Genomic DNA, 19,333 nt, shown 5'->3' on the forward strand with positions numbered 1-19,333 from the left:
GCACGCGTTTATATATTCATCGAGATAAACTTGATCAGTTTGTTCGTCAACTGAAATATTATTCTGATATTGTGCCGCGCTAGATTTTGCGCTTTGCCGACGTCAACGTCGTTGTCGAAACAAATAACAATAATTGGACCACTTGTTCTGTAACGGGTTATCATCGTATACTCCTCCCTACTCTTATCCTCGTACTGCGCAAGCACCCGCGTGCGCCACAGATGGTACGTTCGCCGATTGGTCGATGCGCTTGTGCGTGTCCAAGATCATTGGTAGACTTATTCGCGCTCACATTTTTTTTGACTCGCGTTTGAACTCCTCTATAAAATAGACTCACGAAAGTCACGCCAGGCACTTGTCGTGAGCGCGCGATATATGTATATGTGGATTGATCGATTAATTGCTTATTTGTTATTTCTTTAGTTTTATTAATTGTCATTTTTCGATTGTAAGTGATTCTTATTCTATTAGCTTGTTATTTGATTAAAAATGCCGTTTGCGGAAACCGTCAATGGTCACGATAGCTTCCCGGCTGTCAAACGATTGACTAATAACGATGTGCTGCAAATAAACGTAAAGGATGCACAATATACGTAAGTTCCATTAAAATTATTTCTTGTGGAATTTCTAATACATATCTTAGACATTAAAATTCACAAGATACTTAAAAAGGTATTTTAAAAATAACAAAAGATGTTTTGTAGAAGTTTTATATCGAAAGTCTTTAATGTACATACATATATGTATATATTCTTGTATCTTTTCAATTTTGATAACATTTAATCTTGAATCTTTTTGTAACTAATTTGCAAATTAAAACCTTATTGAGTTCCTTTGAAATTAATTAGATAATAAGTAAATTCCTTTTTACATTTACTTTAATGCCATTCAGCATGAAATTGTAAAAGAATTGGTAAGCTAAAACGTATAAATGATATTTACTATTGCTGGCTACTGACAAAATCAATATTGCAAAATTAATATATTGAGTCAATTCTACTTCTCAAACATAGCGTAAATCAAATGAACGAAGTATTCCGGGCGCGCTCGCGCGCTCACTATAATTCGATGTAATTTCGCTCTGAAACTGGTACAAAACGATTATGCGGTTACTACCTGCTAAACCGGCAAGCTCAAATAGTAGCAGATTTAAGCTAAATGCGTAACATAGGCTTCAGGGGTATTACAAATCATGCATCGGAATACATACTCGTATGCGAAGCGTGCGTCCGTGAATATACGTAGTGCTCAGGAAAAAGTTGTAAACCATTTCAAGGTTTTCTATGGATTAAACAATTTTATAGCAAAAAGGGAAAATGTTGTTCGAGAAACAAAAAGATGGAAATATAGAAATATTAAAAATTATGTAAGTGTTCTACACATAATATGCATACATAATATGTAGGTATACCGATTAACACTCGAATGTTTTAATCTGTAATAAAATATGTAGATACTTACTCTAAGGTCTAACAAAAGTTTTTTAAACATTGATGTTAAACGCTGATTAAAAAATAGAATGTATAGGTTTTAAGGTATTATAGCCAAATCAAAAAGTTGCTTTCGATCTATCATATAAGATTTATTTCTCGTCGTACTCGCACGTATATCCTTGTTCAAGGAGAAAATTAGATACGGATAATTAATCCATTTACCTTGAACAACTATTATAGATATTGATCGCGAATGACACATTATAGTTCGACTATTCCTTTTTCTGACGGTGATACATTAACAGCCATTCGCTATGGTCAGGTATTGGAAAAATTTTCTCTGCAAACCGCAATTTTTACATTTTTCACAGTTTTATTTAATGTAGTGTAGGTACGTTTGCCACACACATAGAATGGATTAAAGAGATAGATTCTAAGTGAGTTATACTACACATCCAACGAATAATAGCAAATATAATAATAATGTTATAAATGAAAGATTAATAACAAAAAGAAGCAGCAAAAAAGAATAAAATAGAGTACAGTATTTTTTTTGCCTTTAATGTTTAAGGATGTTTTATACATATTTTCAAAATGATAACAAAACTATGAAAAAATTACAGATTATTCTAAGTCACGTTTAAAAATAATACGACAAATTTGGTGACGGTTTACTATCTGGATCATAAGTTATTTTAATAAATAGTAATATTTTTTAAATCTGTGCTCTAATAAAAATATATGGAAATGTACAATAAATGATAATGTAATAAATGATATGTAAAATGAATGATAAAAATCTCAATTTTTTAATATAAGTACATTATAAATTCAATATTATTTACGTAGTGTTACATTGCTATGCATGGACTAGATTTCCAATAAATAAACAAAATATTTATTTGTTCTATATCTTTGTAATTAATCAATGAATCACAATGAAACTTTGCATAAATTATTTTAAATATTTAAAGTTCTTATAAAAGAAAAATGTAAATTTTTTAAATCATTTTTAAAATTTTAATTTTTAACAATAAAAATAATAACAAATAAAATAAATAAACTACAAAAATGTATTAAACAAAAATATAGTCTTATTCATACAACTTTCATATGTATACAGTTTATTTAAAGTCTAATTATTAAACATACTTCCAAATTTAATTTTCTTTGCAGGGACTGTACGTCTAATACATCCTTAAGGATAGACACAAAGAAGCTGACATTCTTCAATTTTTAAAAATTGAATTTCTTTTTTTTCTAATAAAATGACATATTTTCACAAGCGTAAATAATGTGTACTTGTAGATATAGTTATAATAAATATATTTTTTGTCTGTGCCTTCTTTTCTCTTTTGATATTTTAGTTACACCGTGTATGCCAGATTCACACAAAACTCAGCTATCGTGTATACACACGCAAAATTTCCGTGAATTGAAGTGAACGAGCGCGCACGGAAAAACAAATGTTTCTGGTTATAGCTAATTCTGATTAACTGAAATTGCATTAGCTACTATAGCTATGAAATTTGTTAATACATACAAAGGACTTGCTGCTGTAACTAATATAAGGAAGTTATAGCAAAATATGCATGTCTGTTACAGATCGATTTATTTAGCAATATGAAGTTAGTTATCATAGTTATTGGATATGCCGTGTAAAAGAAAATTGTCTCTATTACAGCTAAATATGGTTTGCTGAAACTGTACTTGCTACCAAATTGTCTGTTACACAGAAAACGTTTGTTGCAATGATCAATACATCGACATAATAGCAAAATGCTTGTCTGTTACAATGATAATATTTAGGCCTCACAACTAATGGAAATTAGACCTCGCAGATACGACGTTAGGTATCCATATAATACTACTGAATTTAGCTGCCATACCTAATTTTAGCTGTGGCAACTAATCTTTTCTTTTCACGCGCACATATAATAACAACTTGAATGTAATAATTCAAACTTGCGGCCATTTGACCATTTTAATACGTTCGTAATTTCAAAATACGATACATTACGAAAATTTTTGAGATTCAAGGTAAAAGATCAAGTCTAAAGCTAATTAAAGTCTAAAGTTCAACTATTCAAATATTTAAAAAAATGTAAAAATTTTACATTGGAAAAATCTTAAAGAATTTAACAATTTTACGAGCATAGTTTAACAATTCATAAATCAAGGAATTTGATATTCAAAAGATTCGAATCTTTGAGAAAAACTGTGTATAAAATAATTTGAAAAGAGAATGGCAAAGCACGATATAGCTATTTATCTTAACCTTGCAAGTATATTTTTCTATTAATATTTAATATTTTATCATAATTACTGTAGTAGAAAGCAACAACCCGAGTAGAAATTGAATCAGGGTGTGATTAAGGCCTCTAGCAGATTATCCCTAATATATCAGGAATATAACACAATATTCCGACAGTAAACACCTGATAGGATCGAAAGATCACGTTCTTATCACACAGTCTATTCATGCCCCTATTCAGGTCCTGCCGGGGATTGAGTTATATCAGACAGTTCTTGTCAGGCGCGCCTACACTGTTAAAAATTTCATGAAATTTAATATACTTTTAATTTACACAATTTGAACTTAATTTCATGACATTACATTAAATTTAATGTATTTATAACTGAAAAGTATATTTGTGTACATGTATTGTATATGAAATTTAATGTATTTTTCATGAAAATTTATGAAATTTAGTGTACACGTTCATTACATTTAAATATTATAAATCAATCATTACTTTTAATTTCGTTTATAACCACCAGCTTCATTTACATGTAAAGGAAGCTCGTGGTCACATTTCTAACAGTGTAGTCATTTCCTGTTCAGGCGTCAGTAAAGATCATACAAATCAATTCTTATCAGGCGTACCCTATTGTTTGTTCAGGTCCTGATAGACCTATGCGATTAAGATATGCGCTGTGCGTCATTTTCTCTTAGTTCACATACTCATCTACCTACACATACTTTCACACACACACACACACACACACACACACACACACACACACACACGCGGGCGCGCATACATATACACATAACATATTTTTCAAATATATTTACAATTATATTAAAGTTATATTAATTTAAATTTTAACAATGTTATTATACTAATAAAACAATAGGTTAAAATTTTTTATTGAGTTACATAAGATTTGTAGTAAATATTTCAATTTTTGCATAAGCTTCCTAAAGTTATTTTAAATTAATTAAATTTGAAAATCTTTATTTACGGAAATATTATTATTGCATTACGTTATACACGATTAAATGCATATTTGCATCGAAATAAATAAAATTAGTGTGCTCAGGAGCATAATTACGTATACGTTTGTGCATACTGTTACATATTCACTCTATTAATTCATAGATTATAACTGCAGGTATTTGATTATTTCATAGATTAACTGTTATTGATTCTTATTACACGACGGACTTGTTTCTGAATTTGTTAAGCTCGTTATTTTATCTAGAATTGTACCCGGAAGAAAAATCAGGTCTATTCGTTCGAAACTTTTTTCTAAGGAATAATTAATATGTATGATATAAATGAATATAATTAAATGTTAATATGGCTCAATTAGAATAAATCAATAAATAAAACAAGGGCAAACGAGCCAACTACAATATAAGATCTTTAATAAACGTATATATATACAATAATCAAACGTTTCGACACCGATCGGGTCATTTTCAATGTACAATAACAAAACATCTTACATACATAATCAGAAATTTAGTTAAAATATATTGTCCAGTGAGAATCTGATTATATTCATAAAAAGCAGTCCATATTTAAAACTATTGAAGAGATCAAAACTCACTTATCGCAATTCTACCATCTGAATAAATAATAAATTAACGTTGCGTTATAAGTTAGATAAACGATGTACATGTTTAGTAAATTAGATTAGAGAGAATGTAAATTAAATAAAACATATATACCTCATATTGTCTCAATGATGTAATGTGGACAACGATAGGAACACTCAGTTAACAAACTTATATTTAATAAAAGTCATGTATAATAAAAATTATTAAGCCATGATGCGCATGAATATAACGTTTTGACTCAATCGACGTCAAGCGACATTATGACAAAAAGAAAACAAGGAAATATAAATGAATATATAAATGAATATAAATGAATGTAAATCTCATTTTAATTAAAAATAATTGGTATAATCTGCGCAGTATTTATGTAACAAGTTGAGAAACAAGTTTCGTTTAATTTAAACTTGATGTGAGATTAAGATCAATATCAATTGATCTATAAAAATTAATAGAGTGAATGGAACAGTATTCACGACGTGTATGCGTAATTAGTGTGCCCTGAGCACACTAATTTTATTTGATGTGTGTTTAATCGCATATAGTTTTGTGCCAAAATAATATATTTCCGCATAAAGATTTTCGAGTCTAATTTATTTATTCGAGGTACGCATTTAAAATAACTGATTTTGGAAAACTTTGCTTTGAAAATTGACGATAATAAAATATTTATTACAAATCTTGTATAACTCAATAAGAAATTTTGACCGATTATTTCATTAATAATACTGTATATTTGTATTATTACAACTTTAATGTGTGTGTGTGTGTGTGTGTGTGTTTGTGAACTAAGAGGAAATGATGCGCGTTGCCTTCTACTGCAGTAATTATGATAAAATATTATATGTATAAACTCGTCATATCAAATAATCGTACTTCCAATATTCTTTTAAAACTACTTTTAAAACTACTTTTGAAACTACTGTATGAATTATCCTGGTGGTGGTTGATCTCCATAGTTGTCATTACCGTAAAGCCTAGATATGCAATTATATGCAATTATGATGGAACGTTTAATACAGCTGCGCGATAGTGTAAGCTAAAGCAACGAGTACGACGGCTGCTTAATCAGTACCAATCTGTTGAGTAATACGCTTTAATATGTCTCTGTGATATCAATGCAGAGAGAAGGCGACTGACCACGTTCAATCGCGGGAGAGTTACTTCGCAACCCTATTATCTCCCAGCTTGTCTATGCTAGTTGATTTATAATAAGAGCAAAGATCAAAAGTTAAATAAGACTGAATATTAGAAAGTTAACGAAATTATGATTATATATGTATACATTTTAACATTTCATTTATAATTTTATCGATTGTGTAGAAATAATAACAAAGATTCAACATGGATATCTGCTCGATTTTGAATAATTCGAGTAAACATGGATATTTACTTGATTTTGAAAATCAAGTAAATATCCATGTTGAACATTTTTTTATGTGTTCATATTTATTGTAGAGCTGTTATTTTTGACAACTTGGAAAATTTGAAGATTTGAAAGAATTCGAATTTTCGAAATTAACTCCGACTTTCGAAGTTTAAAGTGCCTTTGAAGCTTTGAAACTTGGAAAATATTTGCATTTTTCGAATGCAATATAGGGGAAAGTGGGTGAATTGTGCGCACCTAAGGGAAATTTAATTGTCCTGGAATAATTTTCCAAGTGTTCAAAGCGATATAAGTATGGAAATAGAAACTATAAACATTCTTCTATCATTACGTATCCTCATATCGAACAGATTTTCATTCAATAAGATTATATTTGGCAAAAAGGAAAAAACGGAAAAGCGACAAAATTTCTCGCGCGTAATTGTGCACATGGGTTGGGTAATTGTGCACAAAGCAAAAATTGTAGGAAATGAATGAATTATGGAATGTTGACAAAGAGAAATAAAAAAATATATTTATTATATTTATTATATTGCAATATAAATGTATATTAAATATATTTTAAATATATATTATATTATATTAAGCAAAAATACAAAACTATTGTAATATAATAATAATAATACGCTGTTAAATCTATAGTGTTAAATTTAACCTAACGTGAGTCGCCACTGCTTCTACTAAATACATCGTTATTTTTTACCAAAATGATAGTTAAATTTGACACTACGTGTCAATTTGACACTGTAGAGTGTCAAATATAACTATTGTTTTAGTATAAAATAACGACATGATTCAGTAGGACCAATGGCGACTCACGTTAAGTTAAATTTGACATTATAGATTTAACAGTGTAGACTTTGGCAAAATGAAATGGCAAAATAAAATAATAATGCAAAGAAAAAACGAAAAAATTAGTGCTAGTCATATAATATATGGAAGATGAATAATTGTGCGCAGTTCATAACGCTTGCGCACAGTTGTCCGCCGCGACCTGACTCGATATGAAATACGATTACTTCAACATTTCTTAACCAAATAACTTAATAAATAACAGCTCAAAAGACGCATATAATAACATACTTTAATAACGTATGCAACTTTAAACAAACAAATTAAAAATACGAACTTACCACCTTATTTTCTGAATGTTAATGTAACAAGAAAAGATGTAATTTCACTTTTGTATTTCTCTCTTAGCAATATATTTACGTCGTATCTTTTGTAGTTATATCTTAAGAGGACGATCTCTTGTAAAAATTTCATCACAGTGATGTCTTCATCCATTGGAAAAGTATCAAACCAGGATGCGCACAATTACCCGCTGCGCACAGTTCCCCCACTTTCCCCTACACTCTAAATCTGTAACAGTGAAATTTCACTGCATTGAATTGAAATTTCATTGTAGGCGTTAGAGGTAATTGAGCCAATGCTACTGTCAGTCAATTTTACTGCAAAGTGGTAGTGAAGATTAAAATAGACAAAAGGAGGATAGAATAAACAGAATGTCATTTCAACGCATAATTAATCAAGATGCGTCTCGCCCGTAACGACCATAGCAAATGACATAACGTACCTAGCGGTGCTAAATTCACTCTTTGTAGTAACATTCAATGCATCTTGCATTGCATTCATTGCTTTCCATTTGATGACACAAATCGACACAAGTCGGCACAAGCATCGTTCTATCCTTCTTGACATTCAGAGAGTGACAAAGATAGAACGACATTTGTGTCGACTTGTGTCGACTTGTGTCGACTGTGTCTCTTAAAAGGAAAGCAGTCATAATCAACTAATGCTTAAACCACTTCAGTTGATTGAGTGAAAAAGTTCACTCCTTTCCTAAGAGTAAACAGATTAACTCTAAAGCAGTGAAAATCCATACTTAAAATAATGACTTTGCTACTCAATTTTGTAAGCAGTGAAATTTTCATTGCCACAGATTTAGAGTGTATATTCGTAAATATATTTGTATATTCTTTATGAAAATATATTTGTTTTCAAGTTCGAATTGAAGCTTTTGAAGCAAATCACTAACCTTAACATTTATTATATTAAATATAATATACATTATTATATCTTTCAGGTATACCTTTGAAACATTACAAGAATCAGCACAATATTTATTGAATCGCATCAAGATTAGACCGAAAATAGGGATTATATGCGGTTCGGGAATGGGTTAGTATTATTGCATGTGTACATTTTTTCTCTTGTATAACTTTACTATGTATGTATACATGATTCGTTTATAATTGTATGATGTCAAATAATATTTATTTATTTATTATTGACATAAGTCGGCACAATTAATTAATTATTGTAAAATCAGTAATTGCATAATCGATAACATCAATATGTAAAAAGTTCCTTTGTGGATTCAAGTATTTGAAAATTTATGAATCTTAGGCCCGATTACACCAACATTACTTTGATTTTAAGCGAGGCTTAAAACTCTCTTTGTCTCTGTCTCTTTTTCGACTTTGAAACAAGATAGAGAGAGTTTTAAATCTCGCTTAAAGTCAAAGTAACGTTGGTGCAACCGGATATTAGACATTTATTTAAAATTTAATTGATATAGTGTCGTCCACGCTTGTCTTGGCGCTGTAGTAGTAACGATATGAGATATAATAAAACATATAGTTTTGGTAAGAAATTGATTAACTTGACATTATTCAAGAATTTTTATAAAAATCACAATGATACGCAATATTCTATATTTATATATAATTTTCTTTAATATGCACGGTTTCTTTAATATGCTTATGCGAAACTAATTTATCCAAGATTTGTGTTTACAGATTGTAGTTAAAAAGATAAATTTTTTGTGATATAAAATTGTGATAAACGATTTTGAAATGTAGTGTCTTTGACATTTGCACGCTATTATTTGCACAATATCTTTTGAATATTACTATAAAATTAATAATGTCTGCCTAGTCATGATTCCACATTTATGCTTATATATACTGTACATACACTTCGTGTCTTGATTTCACGATAAAATATTGCTCAAATATCGCTTTGCATTAAATTGCACATGCCATCTGACACACTAAAATCACAGCTGATTTTGATCCTGTTTATATTTGTGATGTAATAACTTTTAATTATACTAAGAAAGCTAATCACGATCAAAGTACGAATAGCCATATTTGATTAAGTAAACTACTCGCGCGCGTTATAATATAGAGTTATTATAAAGTGTTTGAATTTTCTCACAAACAAATTAATTTACTTTTTCTCAAGAATGATTATGGCCTCAAAAGAAGAGGAATTCGAGTATTTGTATCTGTATCTAGATTAAAAAACACAATATCTGAACTGGTTTTCCGATGCATTTTTCAGATACATTTCCTCAGCATAATCATAATCATAATTCCATTTTATGTGTGATTGTCGATTGATTCCATTCCGCAGAAAAAAAGCAGCTTTGCTGTTGCAAAATTCTATAACATGATTGGTCTTTCCCTTTGTTTCTCACTGAATCTAAATGCAAATCAATCATATTAAAGAATTTTACAGTTACACAACTGCTTCTTCTGCTGAAGACGCAGCCAGTGACTTTAGATTGTGGAATTTCTACCGTATGTATAGTTAAGCAGGAAATACAATTTTTGAAGCATTTTTAGTTTGCAAAACTATGATGAATAATGATGAATAATATCATCTTATAATTCTTATCCTAAATCGTTTTACGATAACTATAAATTTTTTCAATTATCTAAATGTAACAAAAATGAATGAATAAATGATTCATTTAATAACTAATACATTTTTTTACACATTATCATTATTACAATAAAATTAATTTAAGAGTATCTAAAATGTATCTGAAGATACTTTTAATATCTGATATCTATACCTATATATATTTTAATATGTGTATCTATATCTGTATTTAGATAAATTTTTGTACATGTAACTGTATCTGTATCTAGATAAATTTTTAGAGTATCTTACCCATCACTGCAAGATAGATATATTAGAAGATCTTCATAGATTTTTTAAATACCAGAGTAACACAATATTATCACTCATTTTATTCTTTGAGTAATTTAAAAAGAGTAGAAATAATTCTTCCAAAATTTTTCTGATAGCGTCTAATAATAATTCTTCTACACAATAAGGTTCCTGAAAAGATGTAATTGAAGATAAAATTAAAATGGGTTTAACAACAATTTATGTGAGTGTGTGTATGTTGCTTCAAACAGTGCTAAACGGCTTTGCGGGATTTCCGGGTATCGGTTTATCCTATCATAGCTTTGTTTATTCCTAAACAGGATCATATGAGCAAAACGAGTTGTGTCCAGGTTCGATCGCGGAATCCCTCGTGGACAAGCAATGCTTCCCCTATGAAGAAATCCCACATTTCCCGATATCTACGGTAAAAGGACATACCGGTCAGATGGTCTTTGGTTATCTTCAAGGTGTACCAGTCATGTGCATGCAAGGCAGATTTCATTATTACGAAGGTTATCCACTTTGGAAGGTATAATTGGCTTTAGTAATTACAATACACGGTCCGGTCTCGGGAGTCTAATCGCAGTGACTGACTTGACACCCGAGACACTATACCATATACTACCGTGTTTCCTGATCTCATTCCAGATAAAACAAATGTAAAACATGTTTATTGAGATTTATGATAAAGGCGGTTATTTGTAGTGTGCCATGCCAGTAAGAGTGATGAAGCTGGTGGGTGTGACACATTTAATTGCTACGAACGCGGCCGGCGGTCTAAATCCCACCTACAAAGTAGGTGATATCATGATAGTGAAGGATCATGTGAATATGATGGGTTTTGCCGGTAACAATCCACTTCAAGGACCAAATGATGATAGGTGGGATTCGCACTCTATACGAACTCTAATTTCTTTTTTTTTTTTACCAATATACGTATACAATGTACTTAAATTAACATAATGTTTGTACCTACGACGAATCGGGAAAATGTATTATTTCTTCTTTTTTAAGAAAGACAGAAAATAAAATAAAATAAACGTCTGAAATATTTATTTGGAATATAAAAAACAAGAATTTTACTTTATCCAATTATTATAATATTTATTATTTATTAATTTGAAAGTCTTTTGTTTTTAGCACATTTGTTTCTTTATTTCTCAGGTTTGGGCCCCGATTTCCTCCTATGAATAAAGCCTATGACGCCACGCTGATGGAGATCGGTAGACAAGTAGCTGAAGAGATGGGTATTGGCGATATTGTACATAAGGGAGTTTACACGTGTTTGGGTGGACCTAATTTCGAGACAGTGGCAGAGTTGAAGATGTTGCGAATGATCGGCGTCGACGCAGTTGGTACGTCATTTAATTTTTTTCAATTAATCGAGCCAAGTGTATTAAACGCATATTATTTGCTTGTATTGTTTATCATCACTGATATGATTTTTAAATCTTTTTATTCGGAAATTATTTATTAACACAGGAAAAATATTTGTTTGTTATTTTGTACATATTAAACGACAAGCGATTTATAAAAACGTTTTGACTTTTTGAAAACGTTTAAGGACTTTTCTACGTTTATTTTTATTGTAACTGTGTGTAACAATTTGTATCGCAATGCAAGTGTTAAAAGTCGTTTTTTTCTTTTTGATAAGTCTGTCTAGAATATTTCCAGGAAGTTACAGTTTTAGCAAATTACTAAATTCCTTTATTATCATCGGACTGTAATAGCAACAGCTACAAGATCTTTTCACCGAATTTTACAGAGAAGTGTAAAAATATACCTTAAGATATTTGTTATCTTGATATAAGAGTGATCTTTTTACAACCTGCATTTATAGAAGACTGTAAAGATGATAATATGATATTTACAGAAAATGTAGACAATAGTAATCTTCTCAAACAGCAACTAATAAACATAACAATGTAACAGTTAGTTATAATTGCCCATTCAACGATATAATTACCTACATGTATAACTGTAATATATAACATATAATACTCAGCAAGAACAGAATATAATAATTATACAGGGTGTCCCATTTTAATTGTCCACCCCAAATATCTTTCTTATTTTTGATTTTAGAGAAAAATGTTTCAGACAAAAATTGTATGGTTTCGAGGGGGTCACAAGATGGTACTATTGGTTTGACCTTGGATAATCATTTGAAAATTACATGAAGGTCACCTTCAATTTCTTAAATGGAACATACCATTTTTCATTACATATTCTCGTAGCTTATCTCGAGAGCTTTCCAAAACACTACAATAAAATATTTTTCTATTGCGTATTTTCCGAGTTATAAAGCTTTAAGTTTGTGGTATCCTTTCTAAAAAAAAGGAGATGTTAAATCGATACTCGAATGTATCGAAGTTTATTGTTGTCGCTTTTCCGCTGATTGGTTCTCTCGCTGCGTTTACTTCACGAGTATCTGTCATTGCCAAAATTGTGTGTTTTGACAGTTCCGTATTTGAAAACATCCTGCATAAATGTTAAAAGCTTAGTAGCGCGCGCGAAGCGCGCGCCTGTTATGTTCTAGTTTTAATAAAAATACAAATTCGCTTTCCTGTAGTCTTATCTTACATGATCCAGCCAGTCAAGGCAAGATGAGATTTTGTACAATTACTTTAGGTGTTCAAAAACTTGGCCATTTACTTGTATGCATAATTCAAGTCTACGCTGAATTTTGGCAATGACAGATACTCGTGAAGTAAACGCAGCGAGAGAACCAATCAGCATCGCGGAAAAGCGACAACAATAAACTTCGATACATTCGAGTATCGATTTAACATCTCCTTTTTTTTAGAAAGGATACCGCAAACTTAAAGCTTTATAACTCGGAAAATACGCAATAGAAAAATATTTTATTGTAGTGTTTTGGAAAGCTCTCGAGATAAGCTACGAGAATATGTAATGAAAAATGGTATGTTCCATTTAAGAAATTGAAGGTGACCTTCATGTAATTTTCAAATGATTATCCAAGGTCAAACCAATGGTACCATCTTGTGACCCCCTCGAAACCATACAATTTTTGTCTGAAACATTTTTCTCTAAAATCAAAAATAAGAAAGTTATTTGGGGTGGACAATTAAAATGGGACACCCTGTATAATGTTATAACAGTTACAATAATTAGATAACAGTTATACATAGCAATTATATGTATATACAATTATACATGTCATATTCTATGTTTGCTGGGTACATTGAGAGAAAACGAAATAGTTCCAGCAACTATAAATTTGGCAACTTTTGCAATTGAAGTACCTGTAACTAGTTTTACAAAGTAATAGAAATTAAAGTAGTGCTGAATATTATAAAAATATAGTCACGGTAACAAATTGTATGCACTATTAATTGGTAGTGAAATAGTGACTCAACTACATTGAGTAGTTACTTGGACTTCATGCAAATAGATATAACAATTACATTTTTCTAGTTTAGACAAAAATTTTTAAAGTATCGCTCAGTACGAGTAGTACGCGGCTTTGTCACCAGAGGGACGTAGCGGAGTTCAGTTTCTCCTAAGAAGGAAACCACTCAGCTTACAATAAAAGGCGCAGCGTTGGTTTCAAACTTGGAAGACAAAAATAAATAAGAAATGCATACACAAATTTGTAACTATGTATTATAAAGCTTTAATAAGAACAATAAGTAAATTAAGTGAACTAAGAAAATATAGTAATATTAACCATTTATAAATTGTTTATATGGTTAATGTACTATATTTTCTTAGTTCACTTAATCTAGTATTCTTATTAGAATTTAATAATATGTATATAGTTGTGAGGGGCTATTTCACTACAAATTTATAGTTACTGATATGACTTTTTTCTCTGAGTGTAGCTATACGTATTGTCGAGGGGAAAATTATAACTAACAGTTATACTTTTCAATTTAGTTACAATTTAGTTGATGCATGTGTTTGCTGGAATACTTTATTTCAAAATTCTAAATAAGCGGTTTAGTCACATGACTCCAGTGGGGACAAAATGATTAATTTTGTTGAAGAAACGTATTATATCTATATTTAAATCGAAAAGTATGGAATTATACCGATTTCGTTGTCGCTATGACACTTAATGCTCTAAATAAATAAAAATATCAATAATTGTCAATACAGTACAAAATTCTGTTAGAAATATTAATTATTATAGTCGCAATGATGTTTGATTTCATATATTACATGTGTGCTGATTCACAGATAAGCAATTAAATTTTTGTTTTTACAAACAGCTTGAAATAGATTTAATTTACTTTGCAATTATGCATCCATTTGTCTGTATGACGTCGTGATGGTGTAATTAAAATAGAATAAACTGAATGTGAGATAACGCGAAATGATCTTTATGACAAAATTAGTCCTTTTATAAAAGTGTTAAACGATTTAAAAAACGGGTTTTTAAAGATATATATCATATATATTTTAAAATAACAAAAATTATGAAAAATTTTATACATTTATTCTGGATCGCGGTTGAAAGTAATATGTAAATATTTTTAAGTATGTGTATATAATTATTGATAACACAGGCCGACAGAATTTAAGGGGGGGTCTTGTGCTTTGAACTTTGAAAGATGTTTCCGTAAGATTTTGATGCGCTGAAAACGACTATGTTGTCCGTTTTTCTTCATCACTCTTCATTTTTTAAATAATTGCAAAAACAGTTTTTTTCGGCAGTAACTTTTTATTAATTTTTTCCGGTAACATTTTTTAAACAAAAAATGATATCGAGTTCTGTTTTGCGACATTTAACTCAGAAATGTTCCAACAATACTTGTTGGAACATTTCTGAGTTAAAATATTTTTCCAATGCTTATATAAAAATGTTTTATGCAAACCGCAAACAAAAGACTTTGGAAAAATCATAAAAAACTGGAAACAACTGACAAATTTTGAAATATAAAACCGAATAATTCGAAAGAAAAAATCGTAAAAAACATCTGACAATTTATACTTATAGCTGTATGCTTCTAGTTTAAATCCTTTTTTGAAAAACTAATTCCTGACCATTTGTTCAGAAGTTATTGAATTTAAAGCGTCAAAGCAGCCCGCGCGTCACTTACAGTCCACGATATCCTCTCGAGTCTGACAGTAGGTGCGTTCGGCATTGCAAATCGGAGGCATCCGTTTGCTCTTTCACCTCGCAAATCGTTCGGCAACTCGTATCTTTCTGCTACATGTCATCTCATCTGCGTTCGATATTAACATTTCTAGAGCTAATCGAGCTCCTCAATCCACTCTGGATTCAAAGATCGAGCTCGTGGAGCTAATGCAAGTTTTCACGCCTAAATTGAATTCATAACCTTTTCAGAGGTCCTGGGAATCGATTGTGTATCTTGAAATGAGGTGAAAATTACAAAAGTGAGCAAATTCACTAGTTATTGATCAATTAAATGATGAATATTCTAGTGAATTTGCTCACTTTTGTAATTTTCACCTCATTTCGAGTTACACAATCGACCCCCTGGTCGGCGCACGCGTTCGCTAAGTTTCACCCGAATCTCTTCCACGCAGTTGAAATAGGTTACTCATAAGTAACGCTACAAATTGTCTGCATTAAAAATAAAACTCTGCTAAAACAGTGAATTTGTTTTTAAAACAGTGAATCACTGCTGTGACAGATTTCCTAACCTGAATAGTTGTCGACTTTAATGATTAATATCTCAATTCCCAGGGCGGAACGACACTTTTTTTCTTGTTAAATCTTTATTTTTACGCGAAAACGCACCGATTGAGTGCATTTTTATCGAAATTTGAGGCGGCCGGGATCTTCTAAACATTTGCTATAATCTTAAATGACGTTAAATGACAGCTCTGTATCGTTCGGATGCGTCCAGAATTAATTTTTGGGACTCGGTTTGTTCGAAGATCACGTGATCAAGCTCACCATCTGCTAGCTCGCATCTCAGATTTACATTGCCGAACGCAGCTACTAGAGGTTTGTTCGCGTCGCATGCTCCAACATGTTCCAATATGCTCTTATTCACTCCAAAGCGCTTGGTAGAGTGAATAAGAGCTATGGTAGGAGCATATTGGAGCATGTTGGAGCTTGCGACGCGAACAAACCTACAGCTACCGAATACAAGAGCATGTTGTGTAGTCTTTTTGGTCACTGATTTAAAATCTGAAGTAAAAAAATGTGCAATTCCAAAAAATGGCGGATCCAATATGGACAATAATTTTAAAAAAATCCGGACGATTTGCATGAAAATCGATATTTGATGGTTTTGTAAGTCTCTGATTACTACTGTAATCAACAATTGTTGAATTGAAAATATCAGATCCAATGATGATGAATAGTAAATGTACACGGAATGGTGAGTTTAGCGTTACCCATCCTGTATCACATGAAGGTATCACCTTATTATAATAAGGGTAACTTGAACACAAATGGTCGGGAATTAGTTTTACAAAAAAGGATTTAAACTAGAAACATACAGCTATAAATATAAATTGTCAGATAGTATTTTTCACGATTTTTTCTTTCGAATTATTTGGTTTTATATTTCAAAATTTGTCAATTGTTTCCGGTTTCCTATAATTTTTCCAAAGTTTTTTGTTTGCGGTTTGCATAAAACATTTCTATAAGCACCGAAAAAATATTTTTAGTTGTTGGAACATTTCTGAATTAAATGCCGCAAAACAGACTTCAATATTATTTTTTGTTTAGCCGAAAAAAATTAATAAAAAAGTTACTTCCAAAAAAACTGTTTTTGCGATTATTTAAAAAATGGAGTGTGATGGAAAAAAACGAATAACGTAGTCGTTTTCAGCGCATCAAAATCCTACGGAAACAAGTTTTGTTCCTTTCAAAGTTCAAAGCACAAAATCTCCCCTAAATTTTGTAGGCCTATGTAATTAAGAAGATAACATTTTACTTTATATAATAATTTCATTACATGTATAACAATTAGATAGTGACTACTACATTAGTTTCGTCATTGCTGGTAAATGATTGCATTCTATCTTATTTAGAGACTATTTTGATTCTTTTCTTAACTTTGTTTACATTTTATTCTTCCTTGCATTACGAACTGCATCTATATTTATTTGTGTTTAAATTATATTTCATCACATTATATATTTTCTCTCTGTGTATAGACAGTTTCATATATGTATAGTGACATGTGATTACTATTTAGGCATGTCCACGGTTCATGAGGTGATCACCGCCCGGCATTGCGATCTCACCGTGTTCACGTTCAGTTTAATCACTAACCAATGTGTTACTGACTACGAAGATCACTACGAAGCAAACCATGAGGAAGTGATGGACGTTGGCAAAGCGCGACAGCCGATTCTTCAAGAATTTGTGTCCAGAATTGTGATACGTCTCAGAGATATCCTGCAACTGACGACAAAATAATTCATTCTTTATGCTGATCAGAATAATTCACTTTACTACAGGGGATTTCGAAATGTTGAATTATTTGTTTCAGTTTTCATATTTAAACCAAGTTTCAAACAGTTTTGTTTATTAATTGAAAATTGATTGAAAAATTGATAGCACAAAATAATGTTTCAATTTCAATATGTTTTTCCCAGTGAAAGATTGTTTTTGAATTATCGTTTCGTCAATCCTTTCTTAACTGTAGTAATCATTAAGCGTGGAGAGACTTAACGAGTAGATTGATTGACAGACCAATTCTCGAATCCTCGTTATTCCTATCGCAATTTCTTATCTATACAGTTGGTGTCTTGGTACTACTTATCTGAATTCAGGCTCGATTCAGATCTCAATTGATTCGTTATCGCATCTTGAGAAGCCTTGTTGGAGAAGGAAATGAGGAAGGGGGTAGGAAGAAGGGAGAAGAAGGAGAACTTCTTAAAGACGAAGGGTTAGTCAACGCTTCCTCTCAATTTTCCATCCTCGTTTTGTTACCCTTATCTCGTTTTCGTACTCTTCTATCGCACTAATGCATCGTCATTCGGCTCCGATAAATCTCGAAGACCATACGGCACGGAAATGCTGAATTAAATTATTTGTTAAACGGAAAAATTGAGCGGTGATGGTACGATTTCCAGGAGCATCTTTCCGCTACGATATATATCTTAAATCTTAGAAATTCTTGTGTATTTCGATGTAAATAACATTTATTTTAATATATTATTCTAGAATCATTATTTTCAAAGAAACATTACAAAAATAATTTACTTTCATTAATTAAAATGTAGTACATTTAGATAAGGGATTTGATATTTAATTTTTATTTAAAACGTTGTTTGGTGTCTTGCATAAATTACAAATGAGCAATATGTGTTATTATAAGTACATATATATTTACTTACAAATACGTATATGTTTACTTACGTATTAATTATAACAATTGCATCTTAATTAAATTATATTTTAATTACACGTCATAATTTTAACTATTAACAATTAACGTATTTTTAATAATTTTTGATAACCATTATATGATATTCTAAATATATTATATGTATTTAGTGTGTGTGTGTGTGTGCGTGCGTGCGTGCGTGCGTGCGTGCGTGCGTGTGTGTGTGTGTGTGTGTGTACATGAAAAAAACAGTATGGTTGGTCTGCACAGAAATCTGGTGATGCCAACCAAATTAAATAGTAAAATATGGAGCAACTATTTATGTGATTGCTTGAACCATAGTACCGAGGTTAGATTAGATTATGTTGCAATAATGACGGCATTTCACATACCATATATGTATTTTTAATTGTAAACGTGG

At 30.8% G+C, this 19,333-nt stretch overlaps 1 protein-coding gene across 2 annotated transcripts; it reads left to right on the top strand.

Moving 5' to 3' along the window:
* The first annotated feature begins 399 nt into the window (after positions 1–399).
* On the top strand, positions 400–18,660 carry LOC108727014 (purine nucleoside phosphorylase). 2 transcript variants are annotated; one of them, XM_018454902.1, is made up of 6 exons: positions 400–593; positions 8,754–8,848; positions 10,951–11,159; positions 11,336–11,511; positions 11,795–11,985; positions 17,776–18,660. In XM_018454902.1, exons 1-6 carry the CDS (start codon positions 490–492, stop codon positions 17,997–17,999), a joined length of 999 nt encoding a protein of 332 aa, XP_018310404.1. In that variant the 5' UTR covers positions 400–489; the 3' UTR covers positions 18,000–18,660. The 2 variants fall into 2 exon arrangements, with proteins under 2 accessions (XP_018310404.1, XP_018310405.1); XM_018454903.1 differs by having other exon boundaries at positions 10,981–11,159.
* The last annotated feature ends 673 nt before the right edge of the window (positions 18,661–19,333 follow it).

This window comes from Mycetomoellerius zeteki, unplaced genomic scaffold (genome assembly GCF_001594055.1).
Source record: "Mycetomoellerius zeteki isolate Tzet28-1 unplaced genomic scaffold, Tzet1.0 scaffold460, whole genome shotgun sequence".
Classification (NCBI taxonomy): Eukaryota; Metazoa; Arthropoda; class Insecta; order Hymenoptera; family Formicidae; genus Mycetomoellerius; species Mycetomoellerius zeteki.

Bases quoted from the DNA above. Each gene is read 5' to 3' on its own strand.
- LOC108727014 (XM_018454902.1), top strand. From the start codon at position 490: ATGCCGTTTGCGGAAACCGTCAATGGTCACGATAGCTTCCCGGCTGTC. The intron at 11,160-11,335 runs GTATAATTGGCT...GGTTATTTGTAG, and splicing joins AAGGTTATCCACTTTGGAAG to TGTGCCATGCCAGTAAGAGT. The intron at 11,986-17,775 runs GTACGTCATTTA...ATTACTATTTAG, and splicing joins GATCGGCGTCGACGCAGTTG to GCATGTCCACGGTTCATGAG.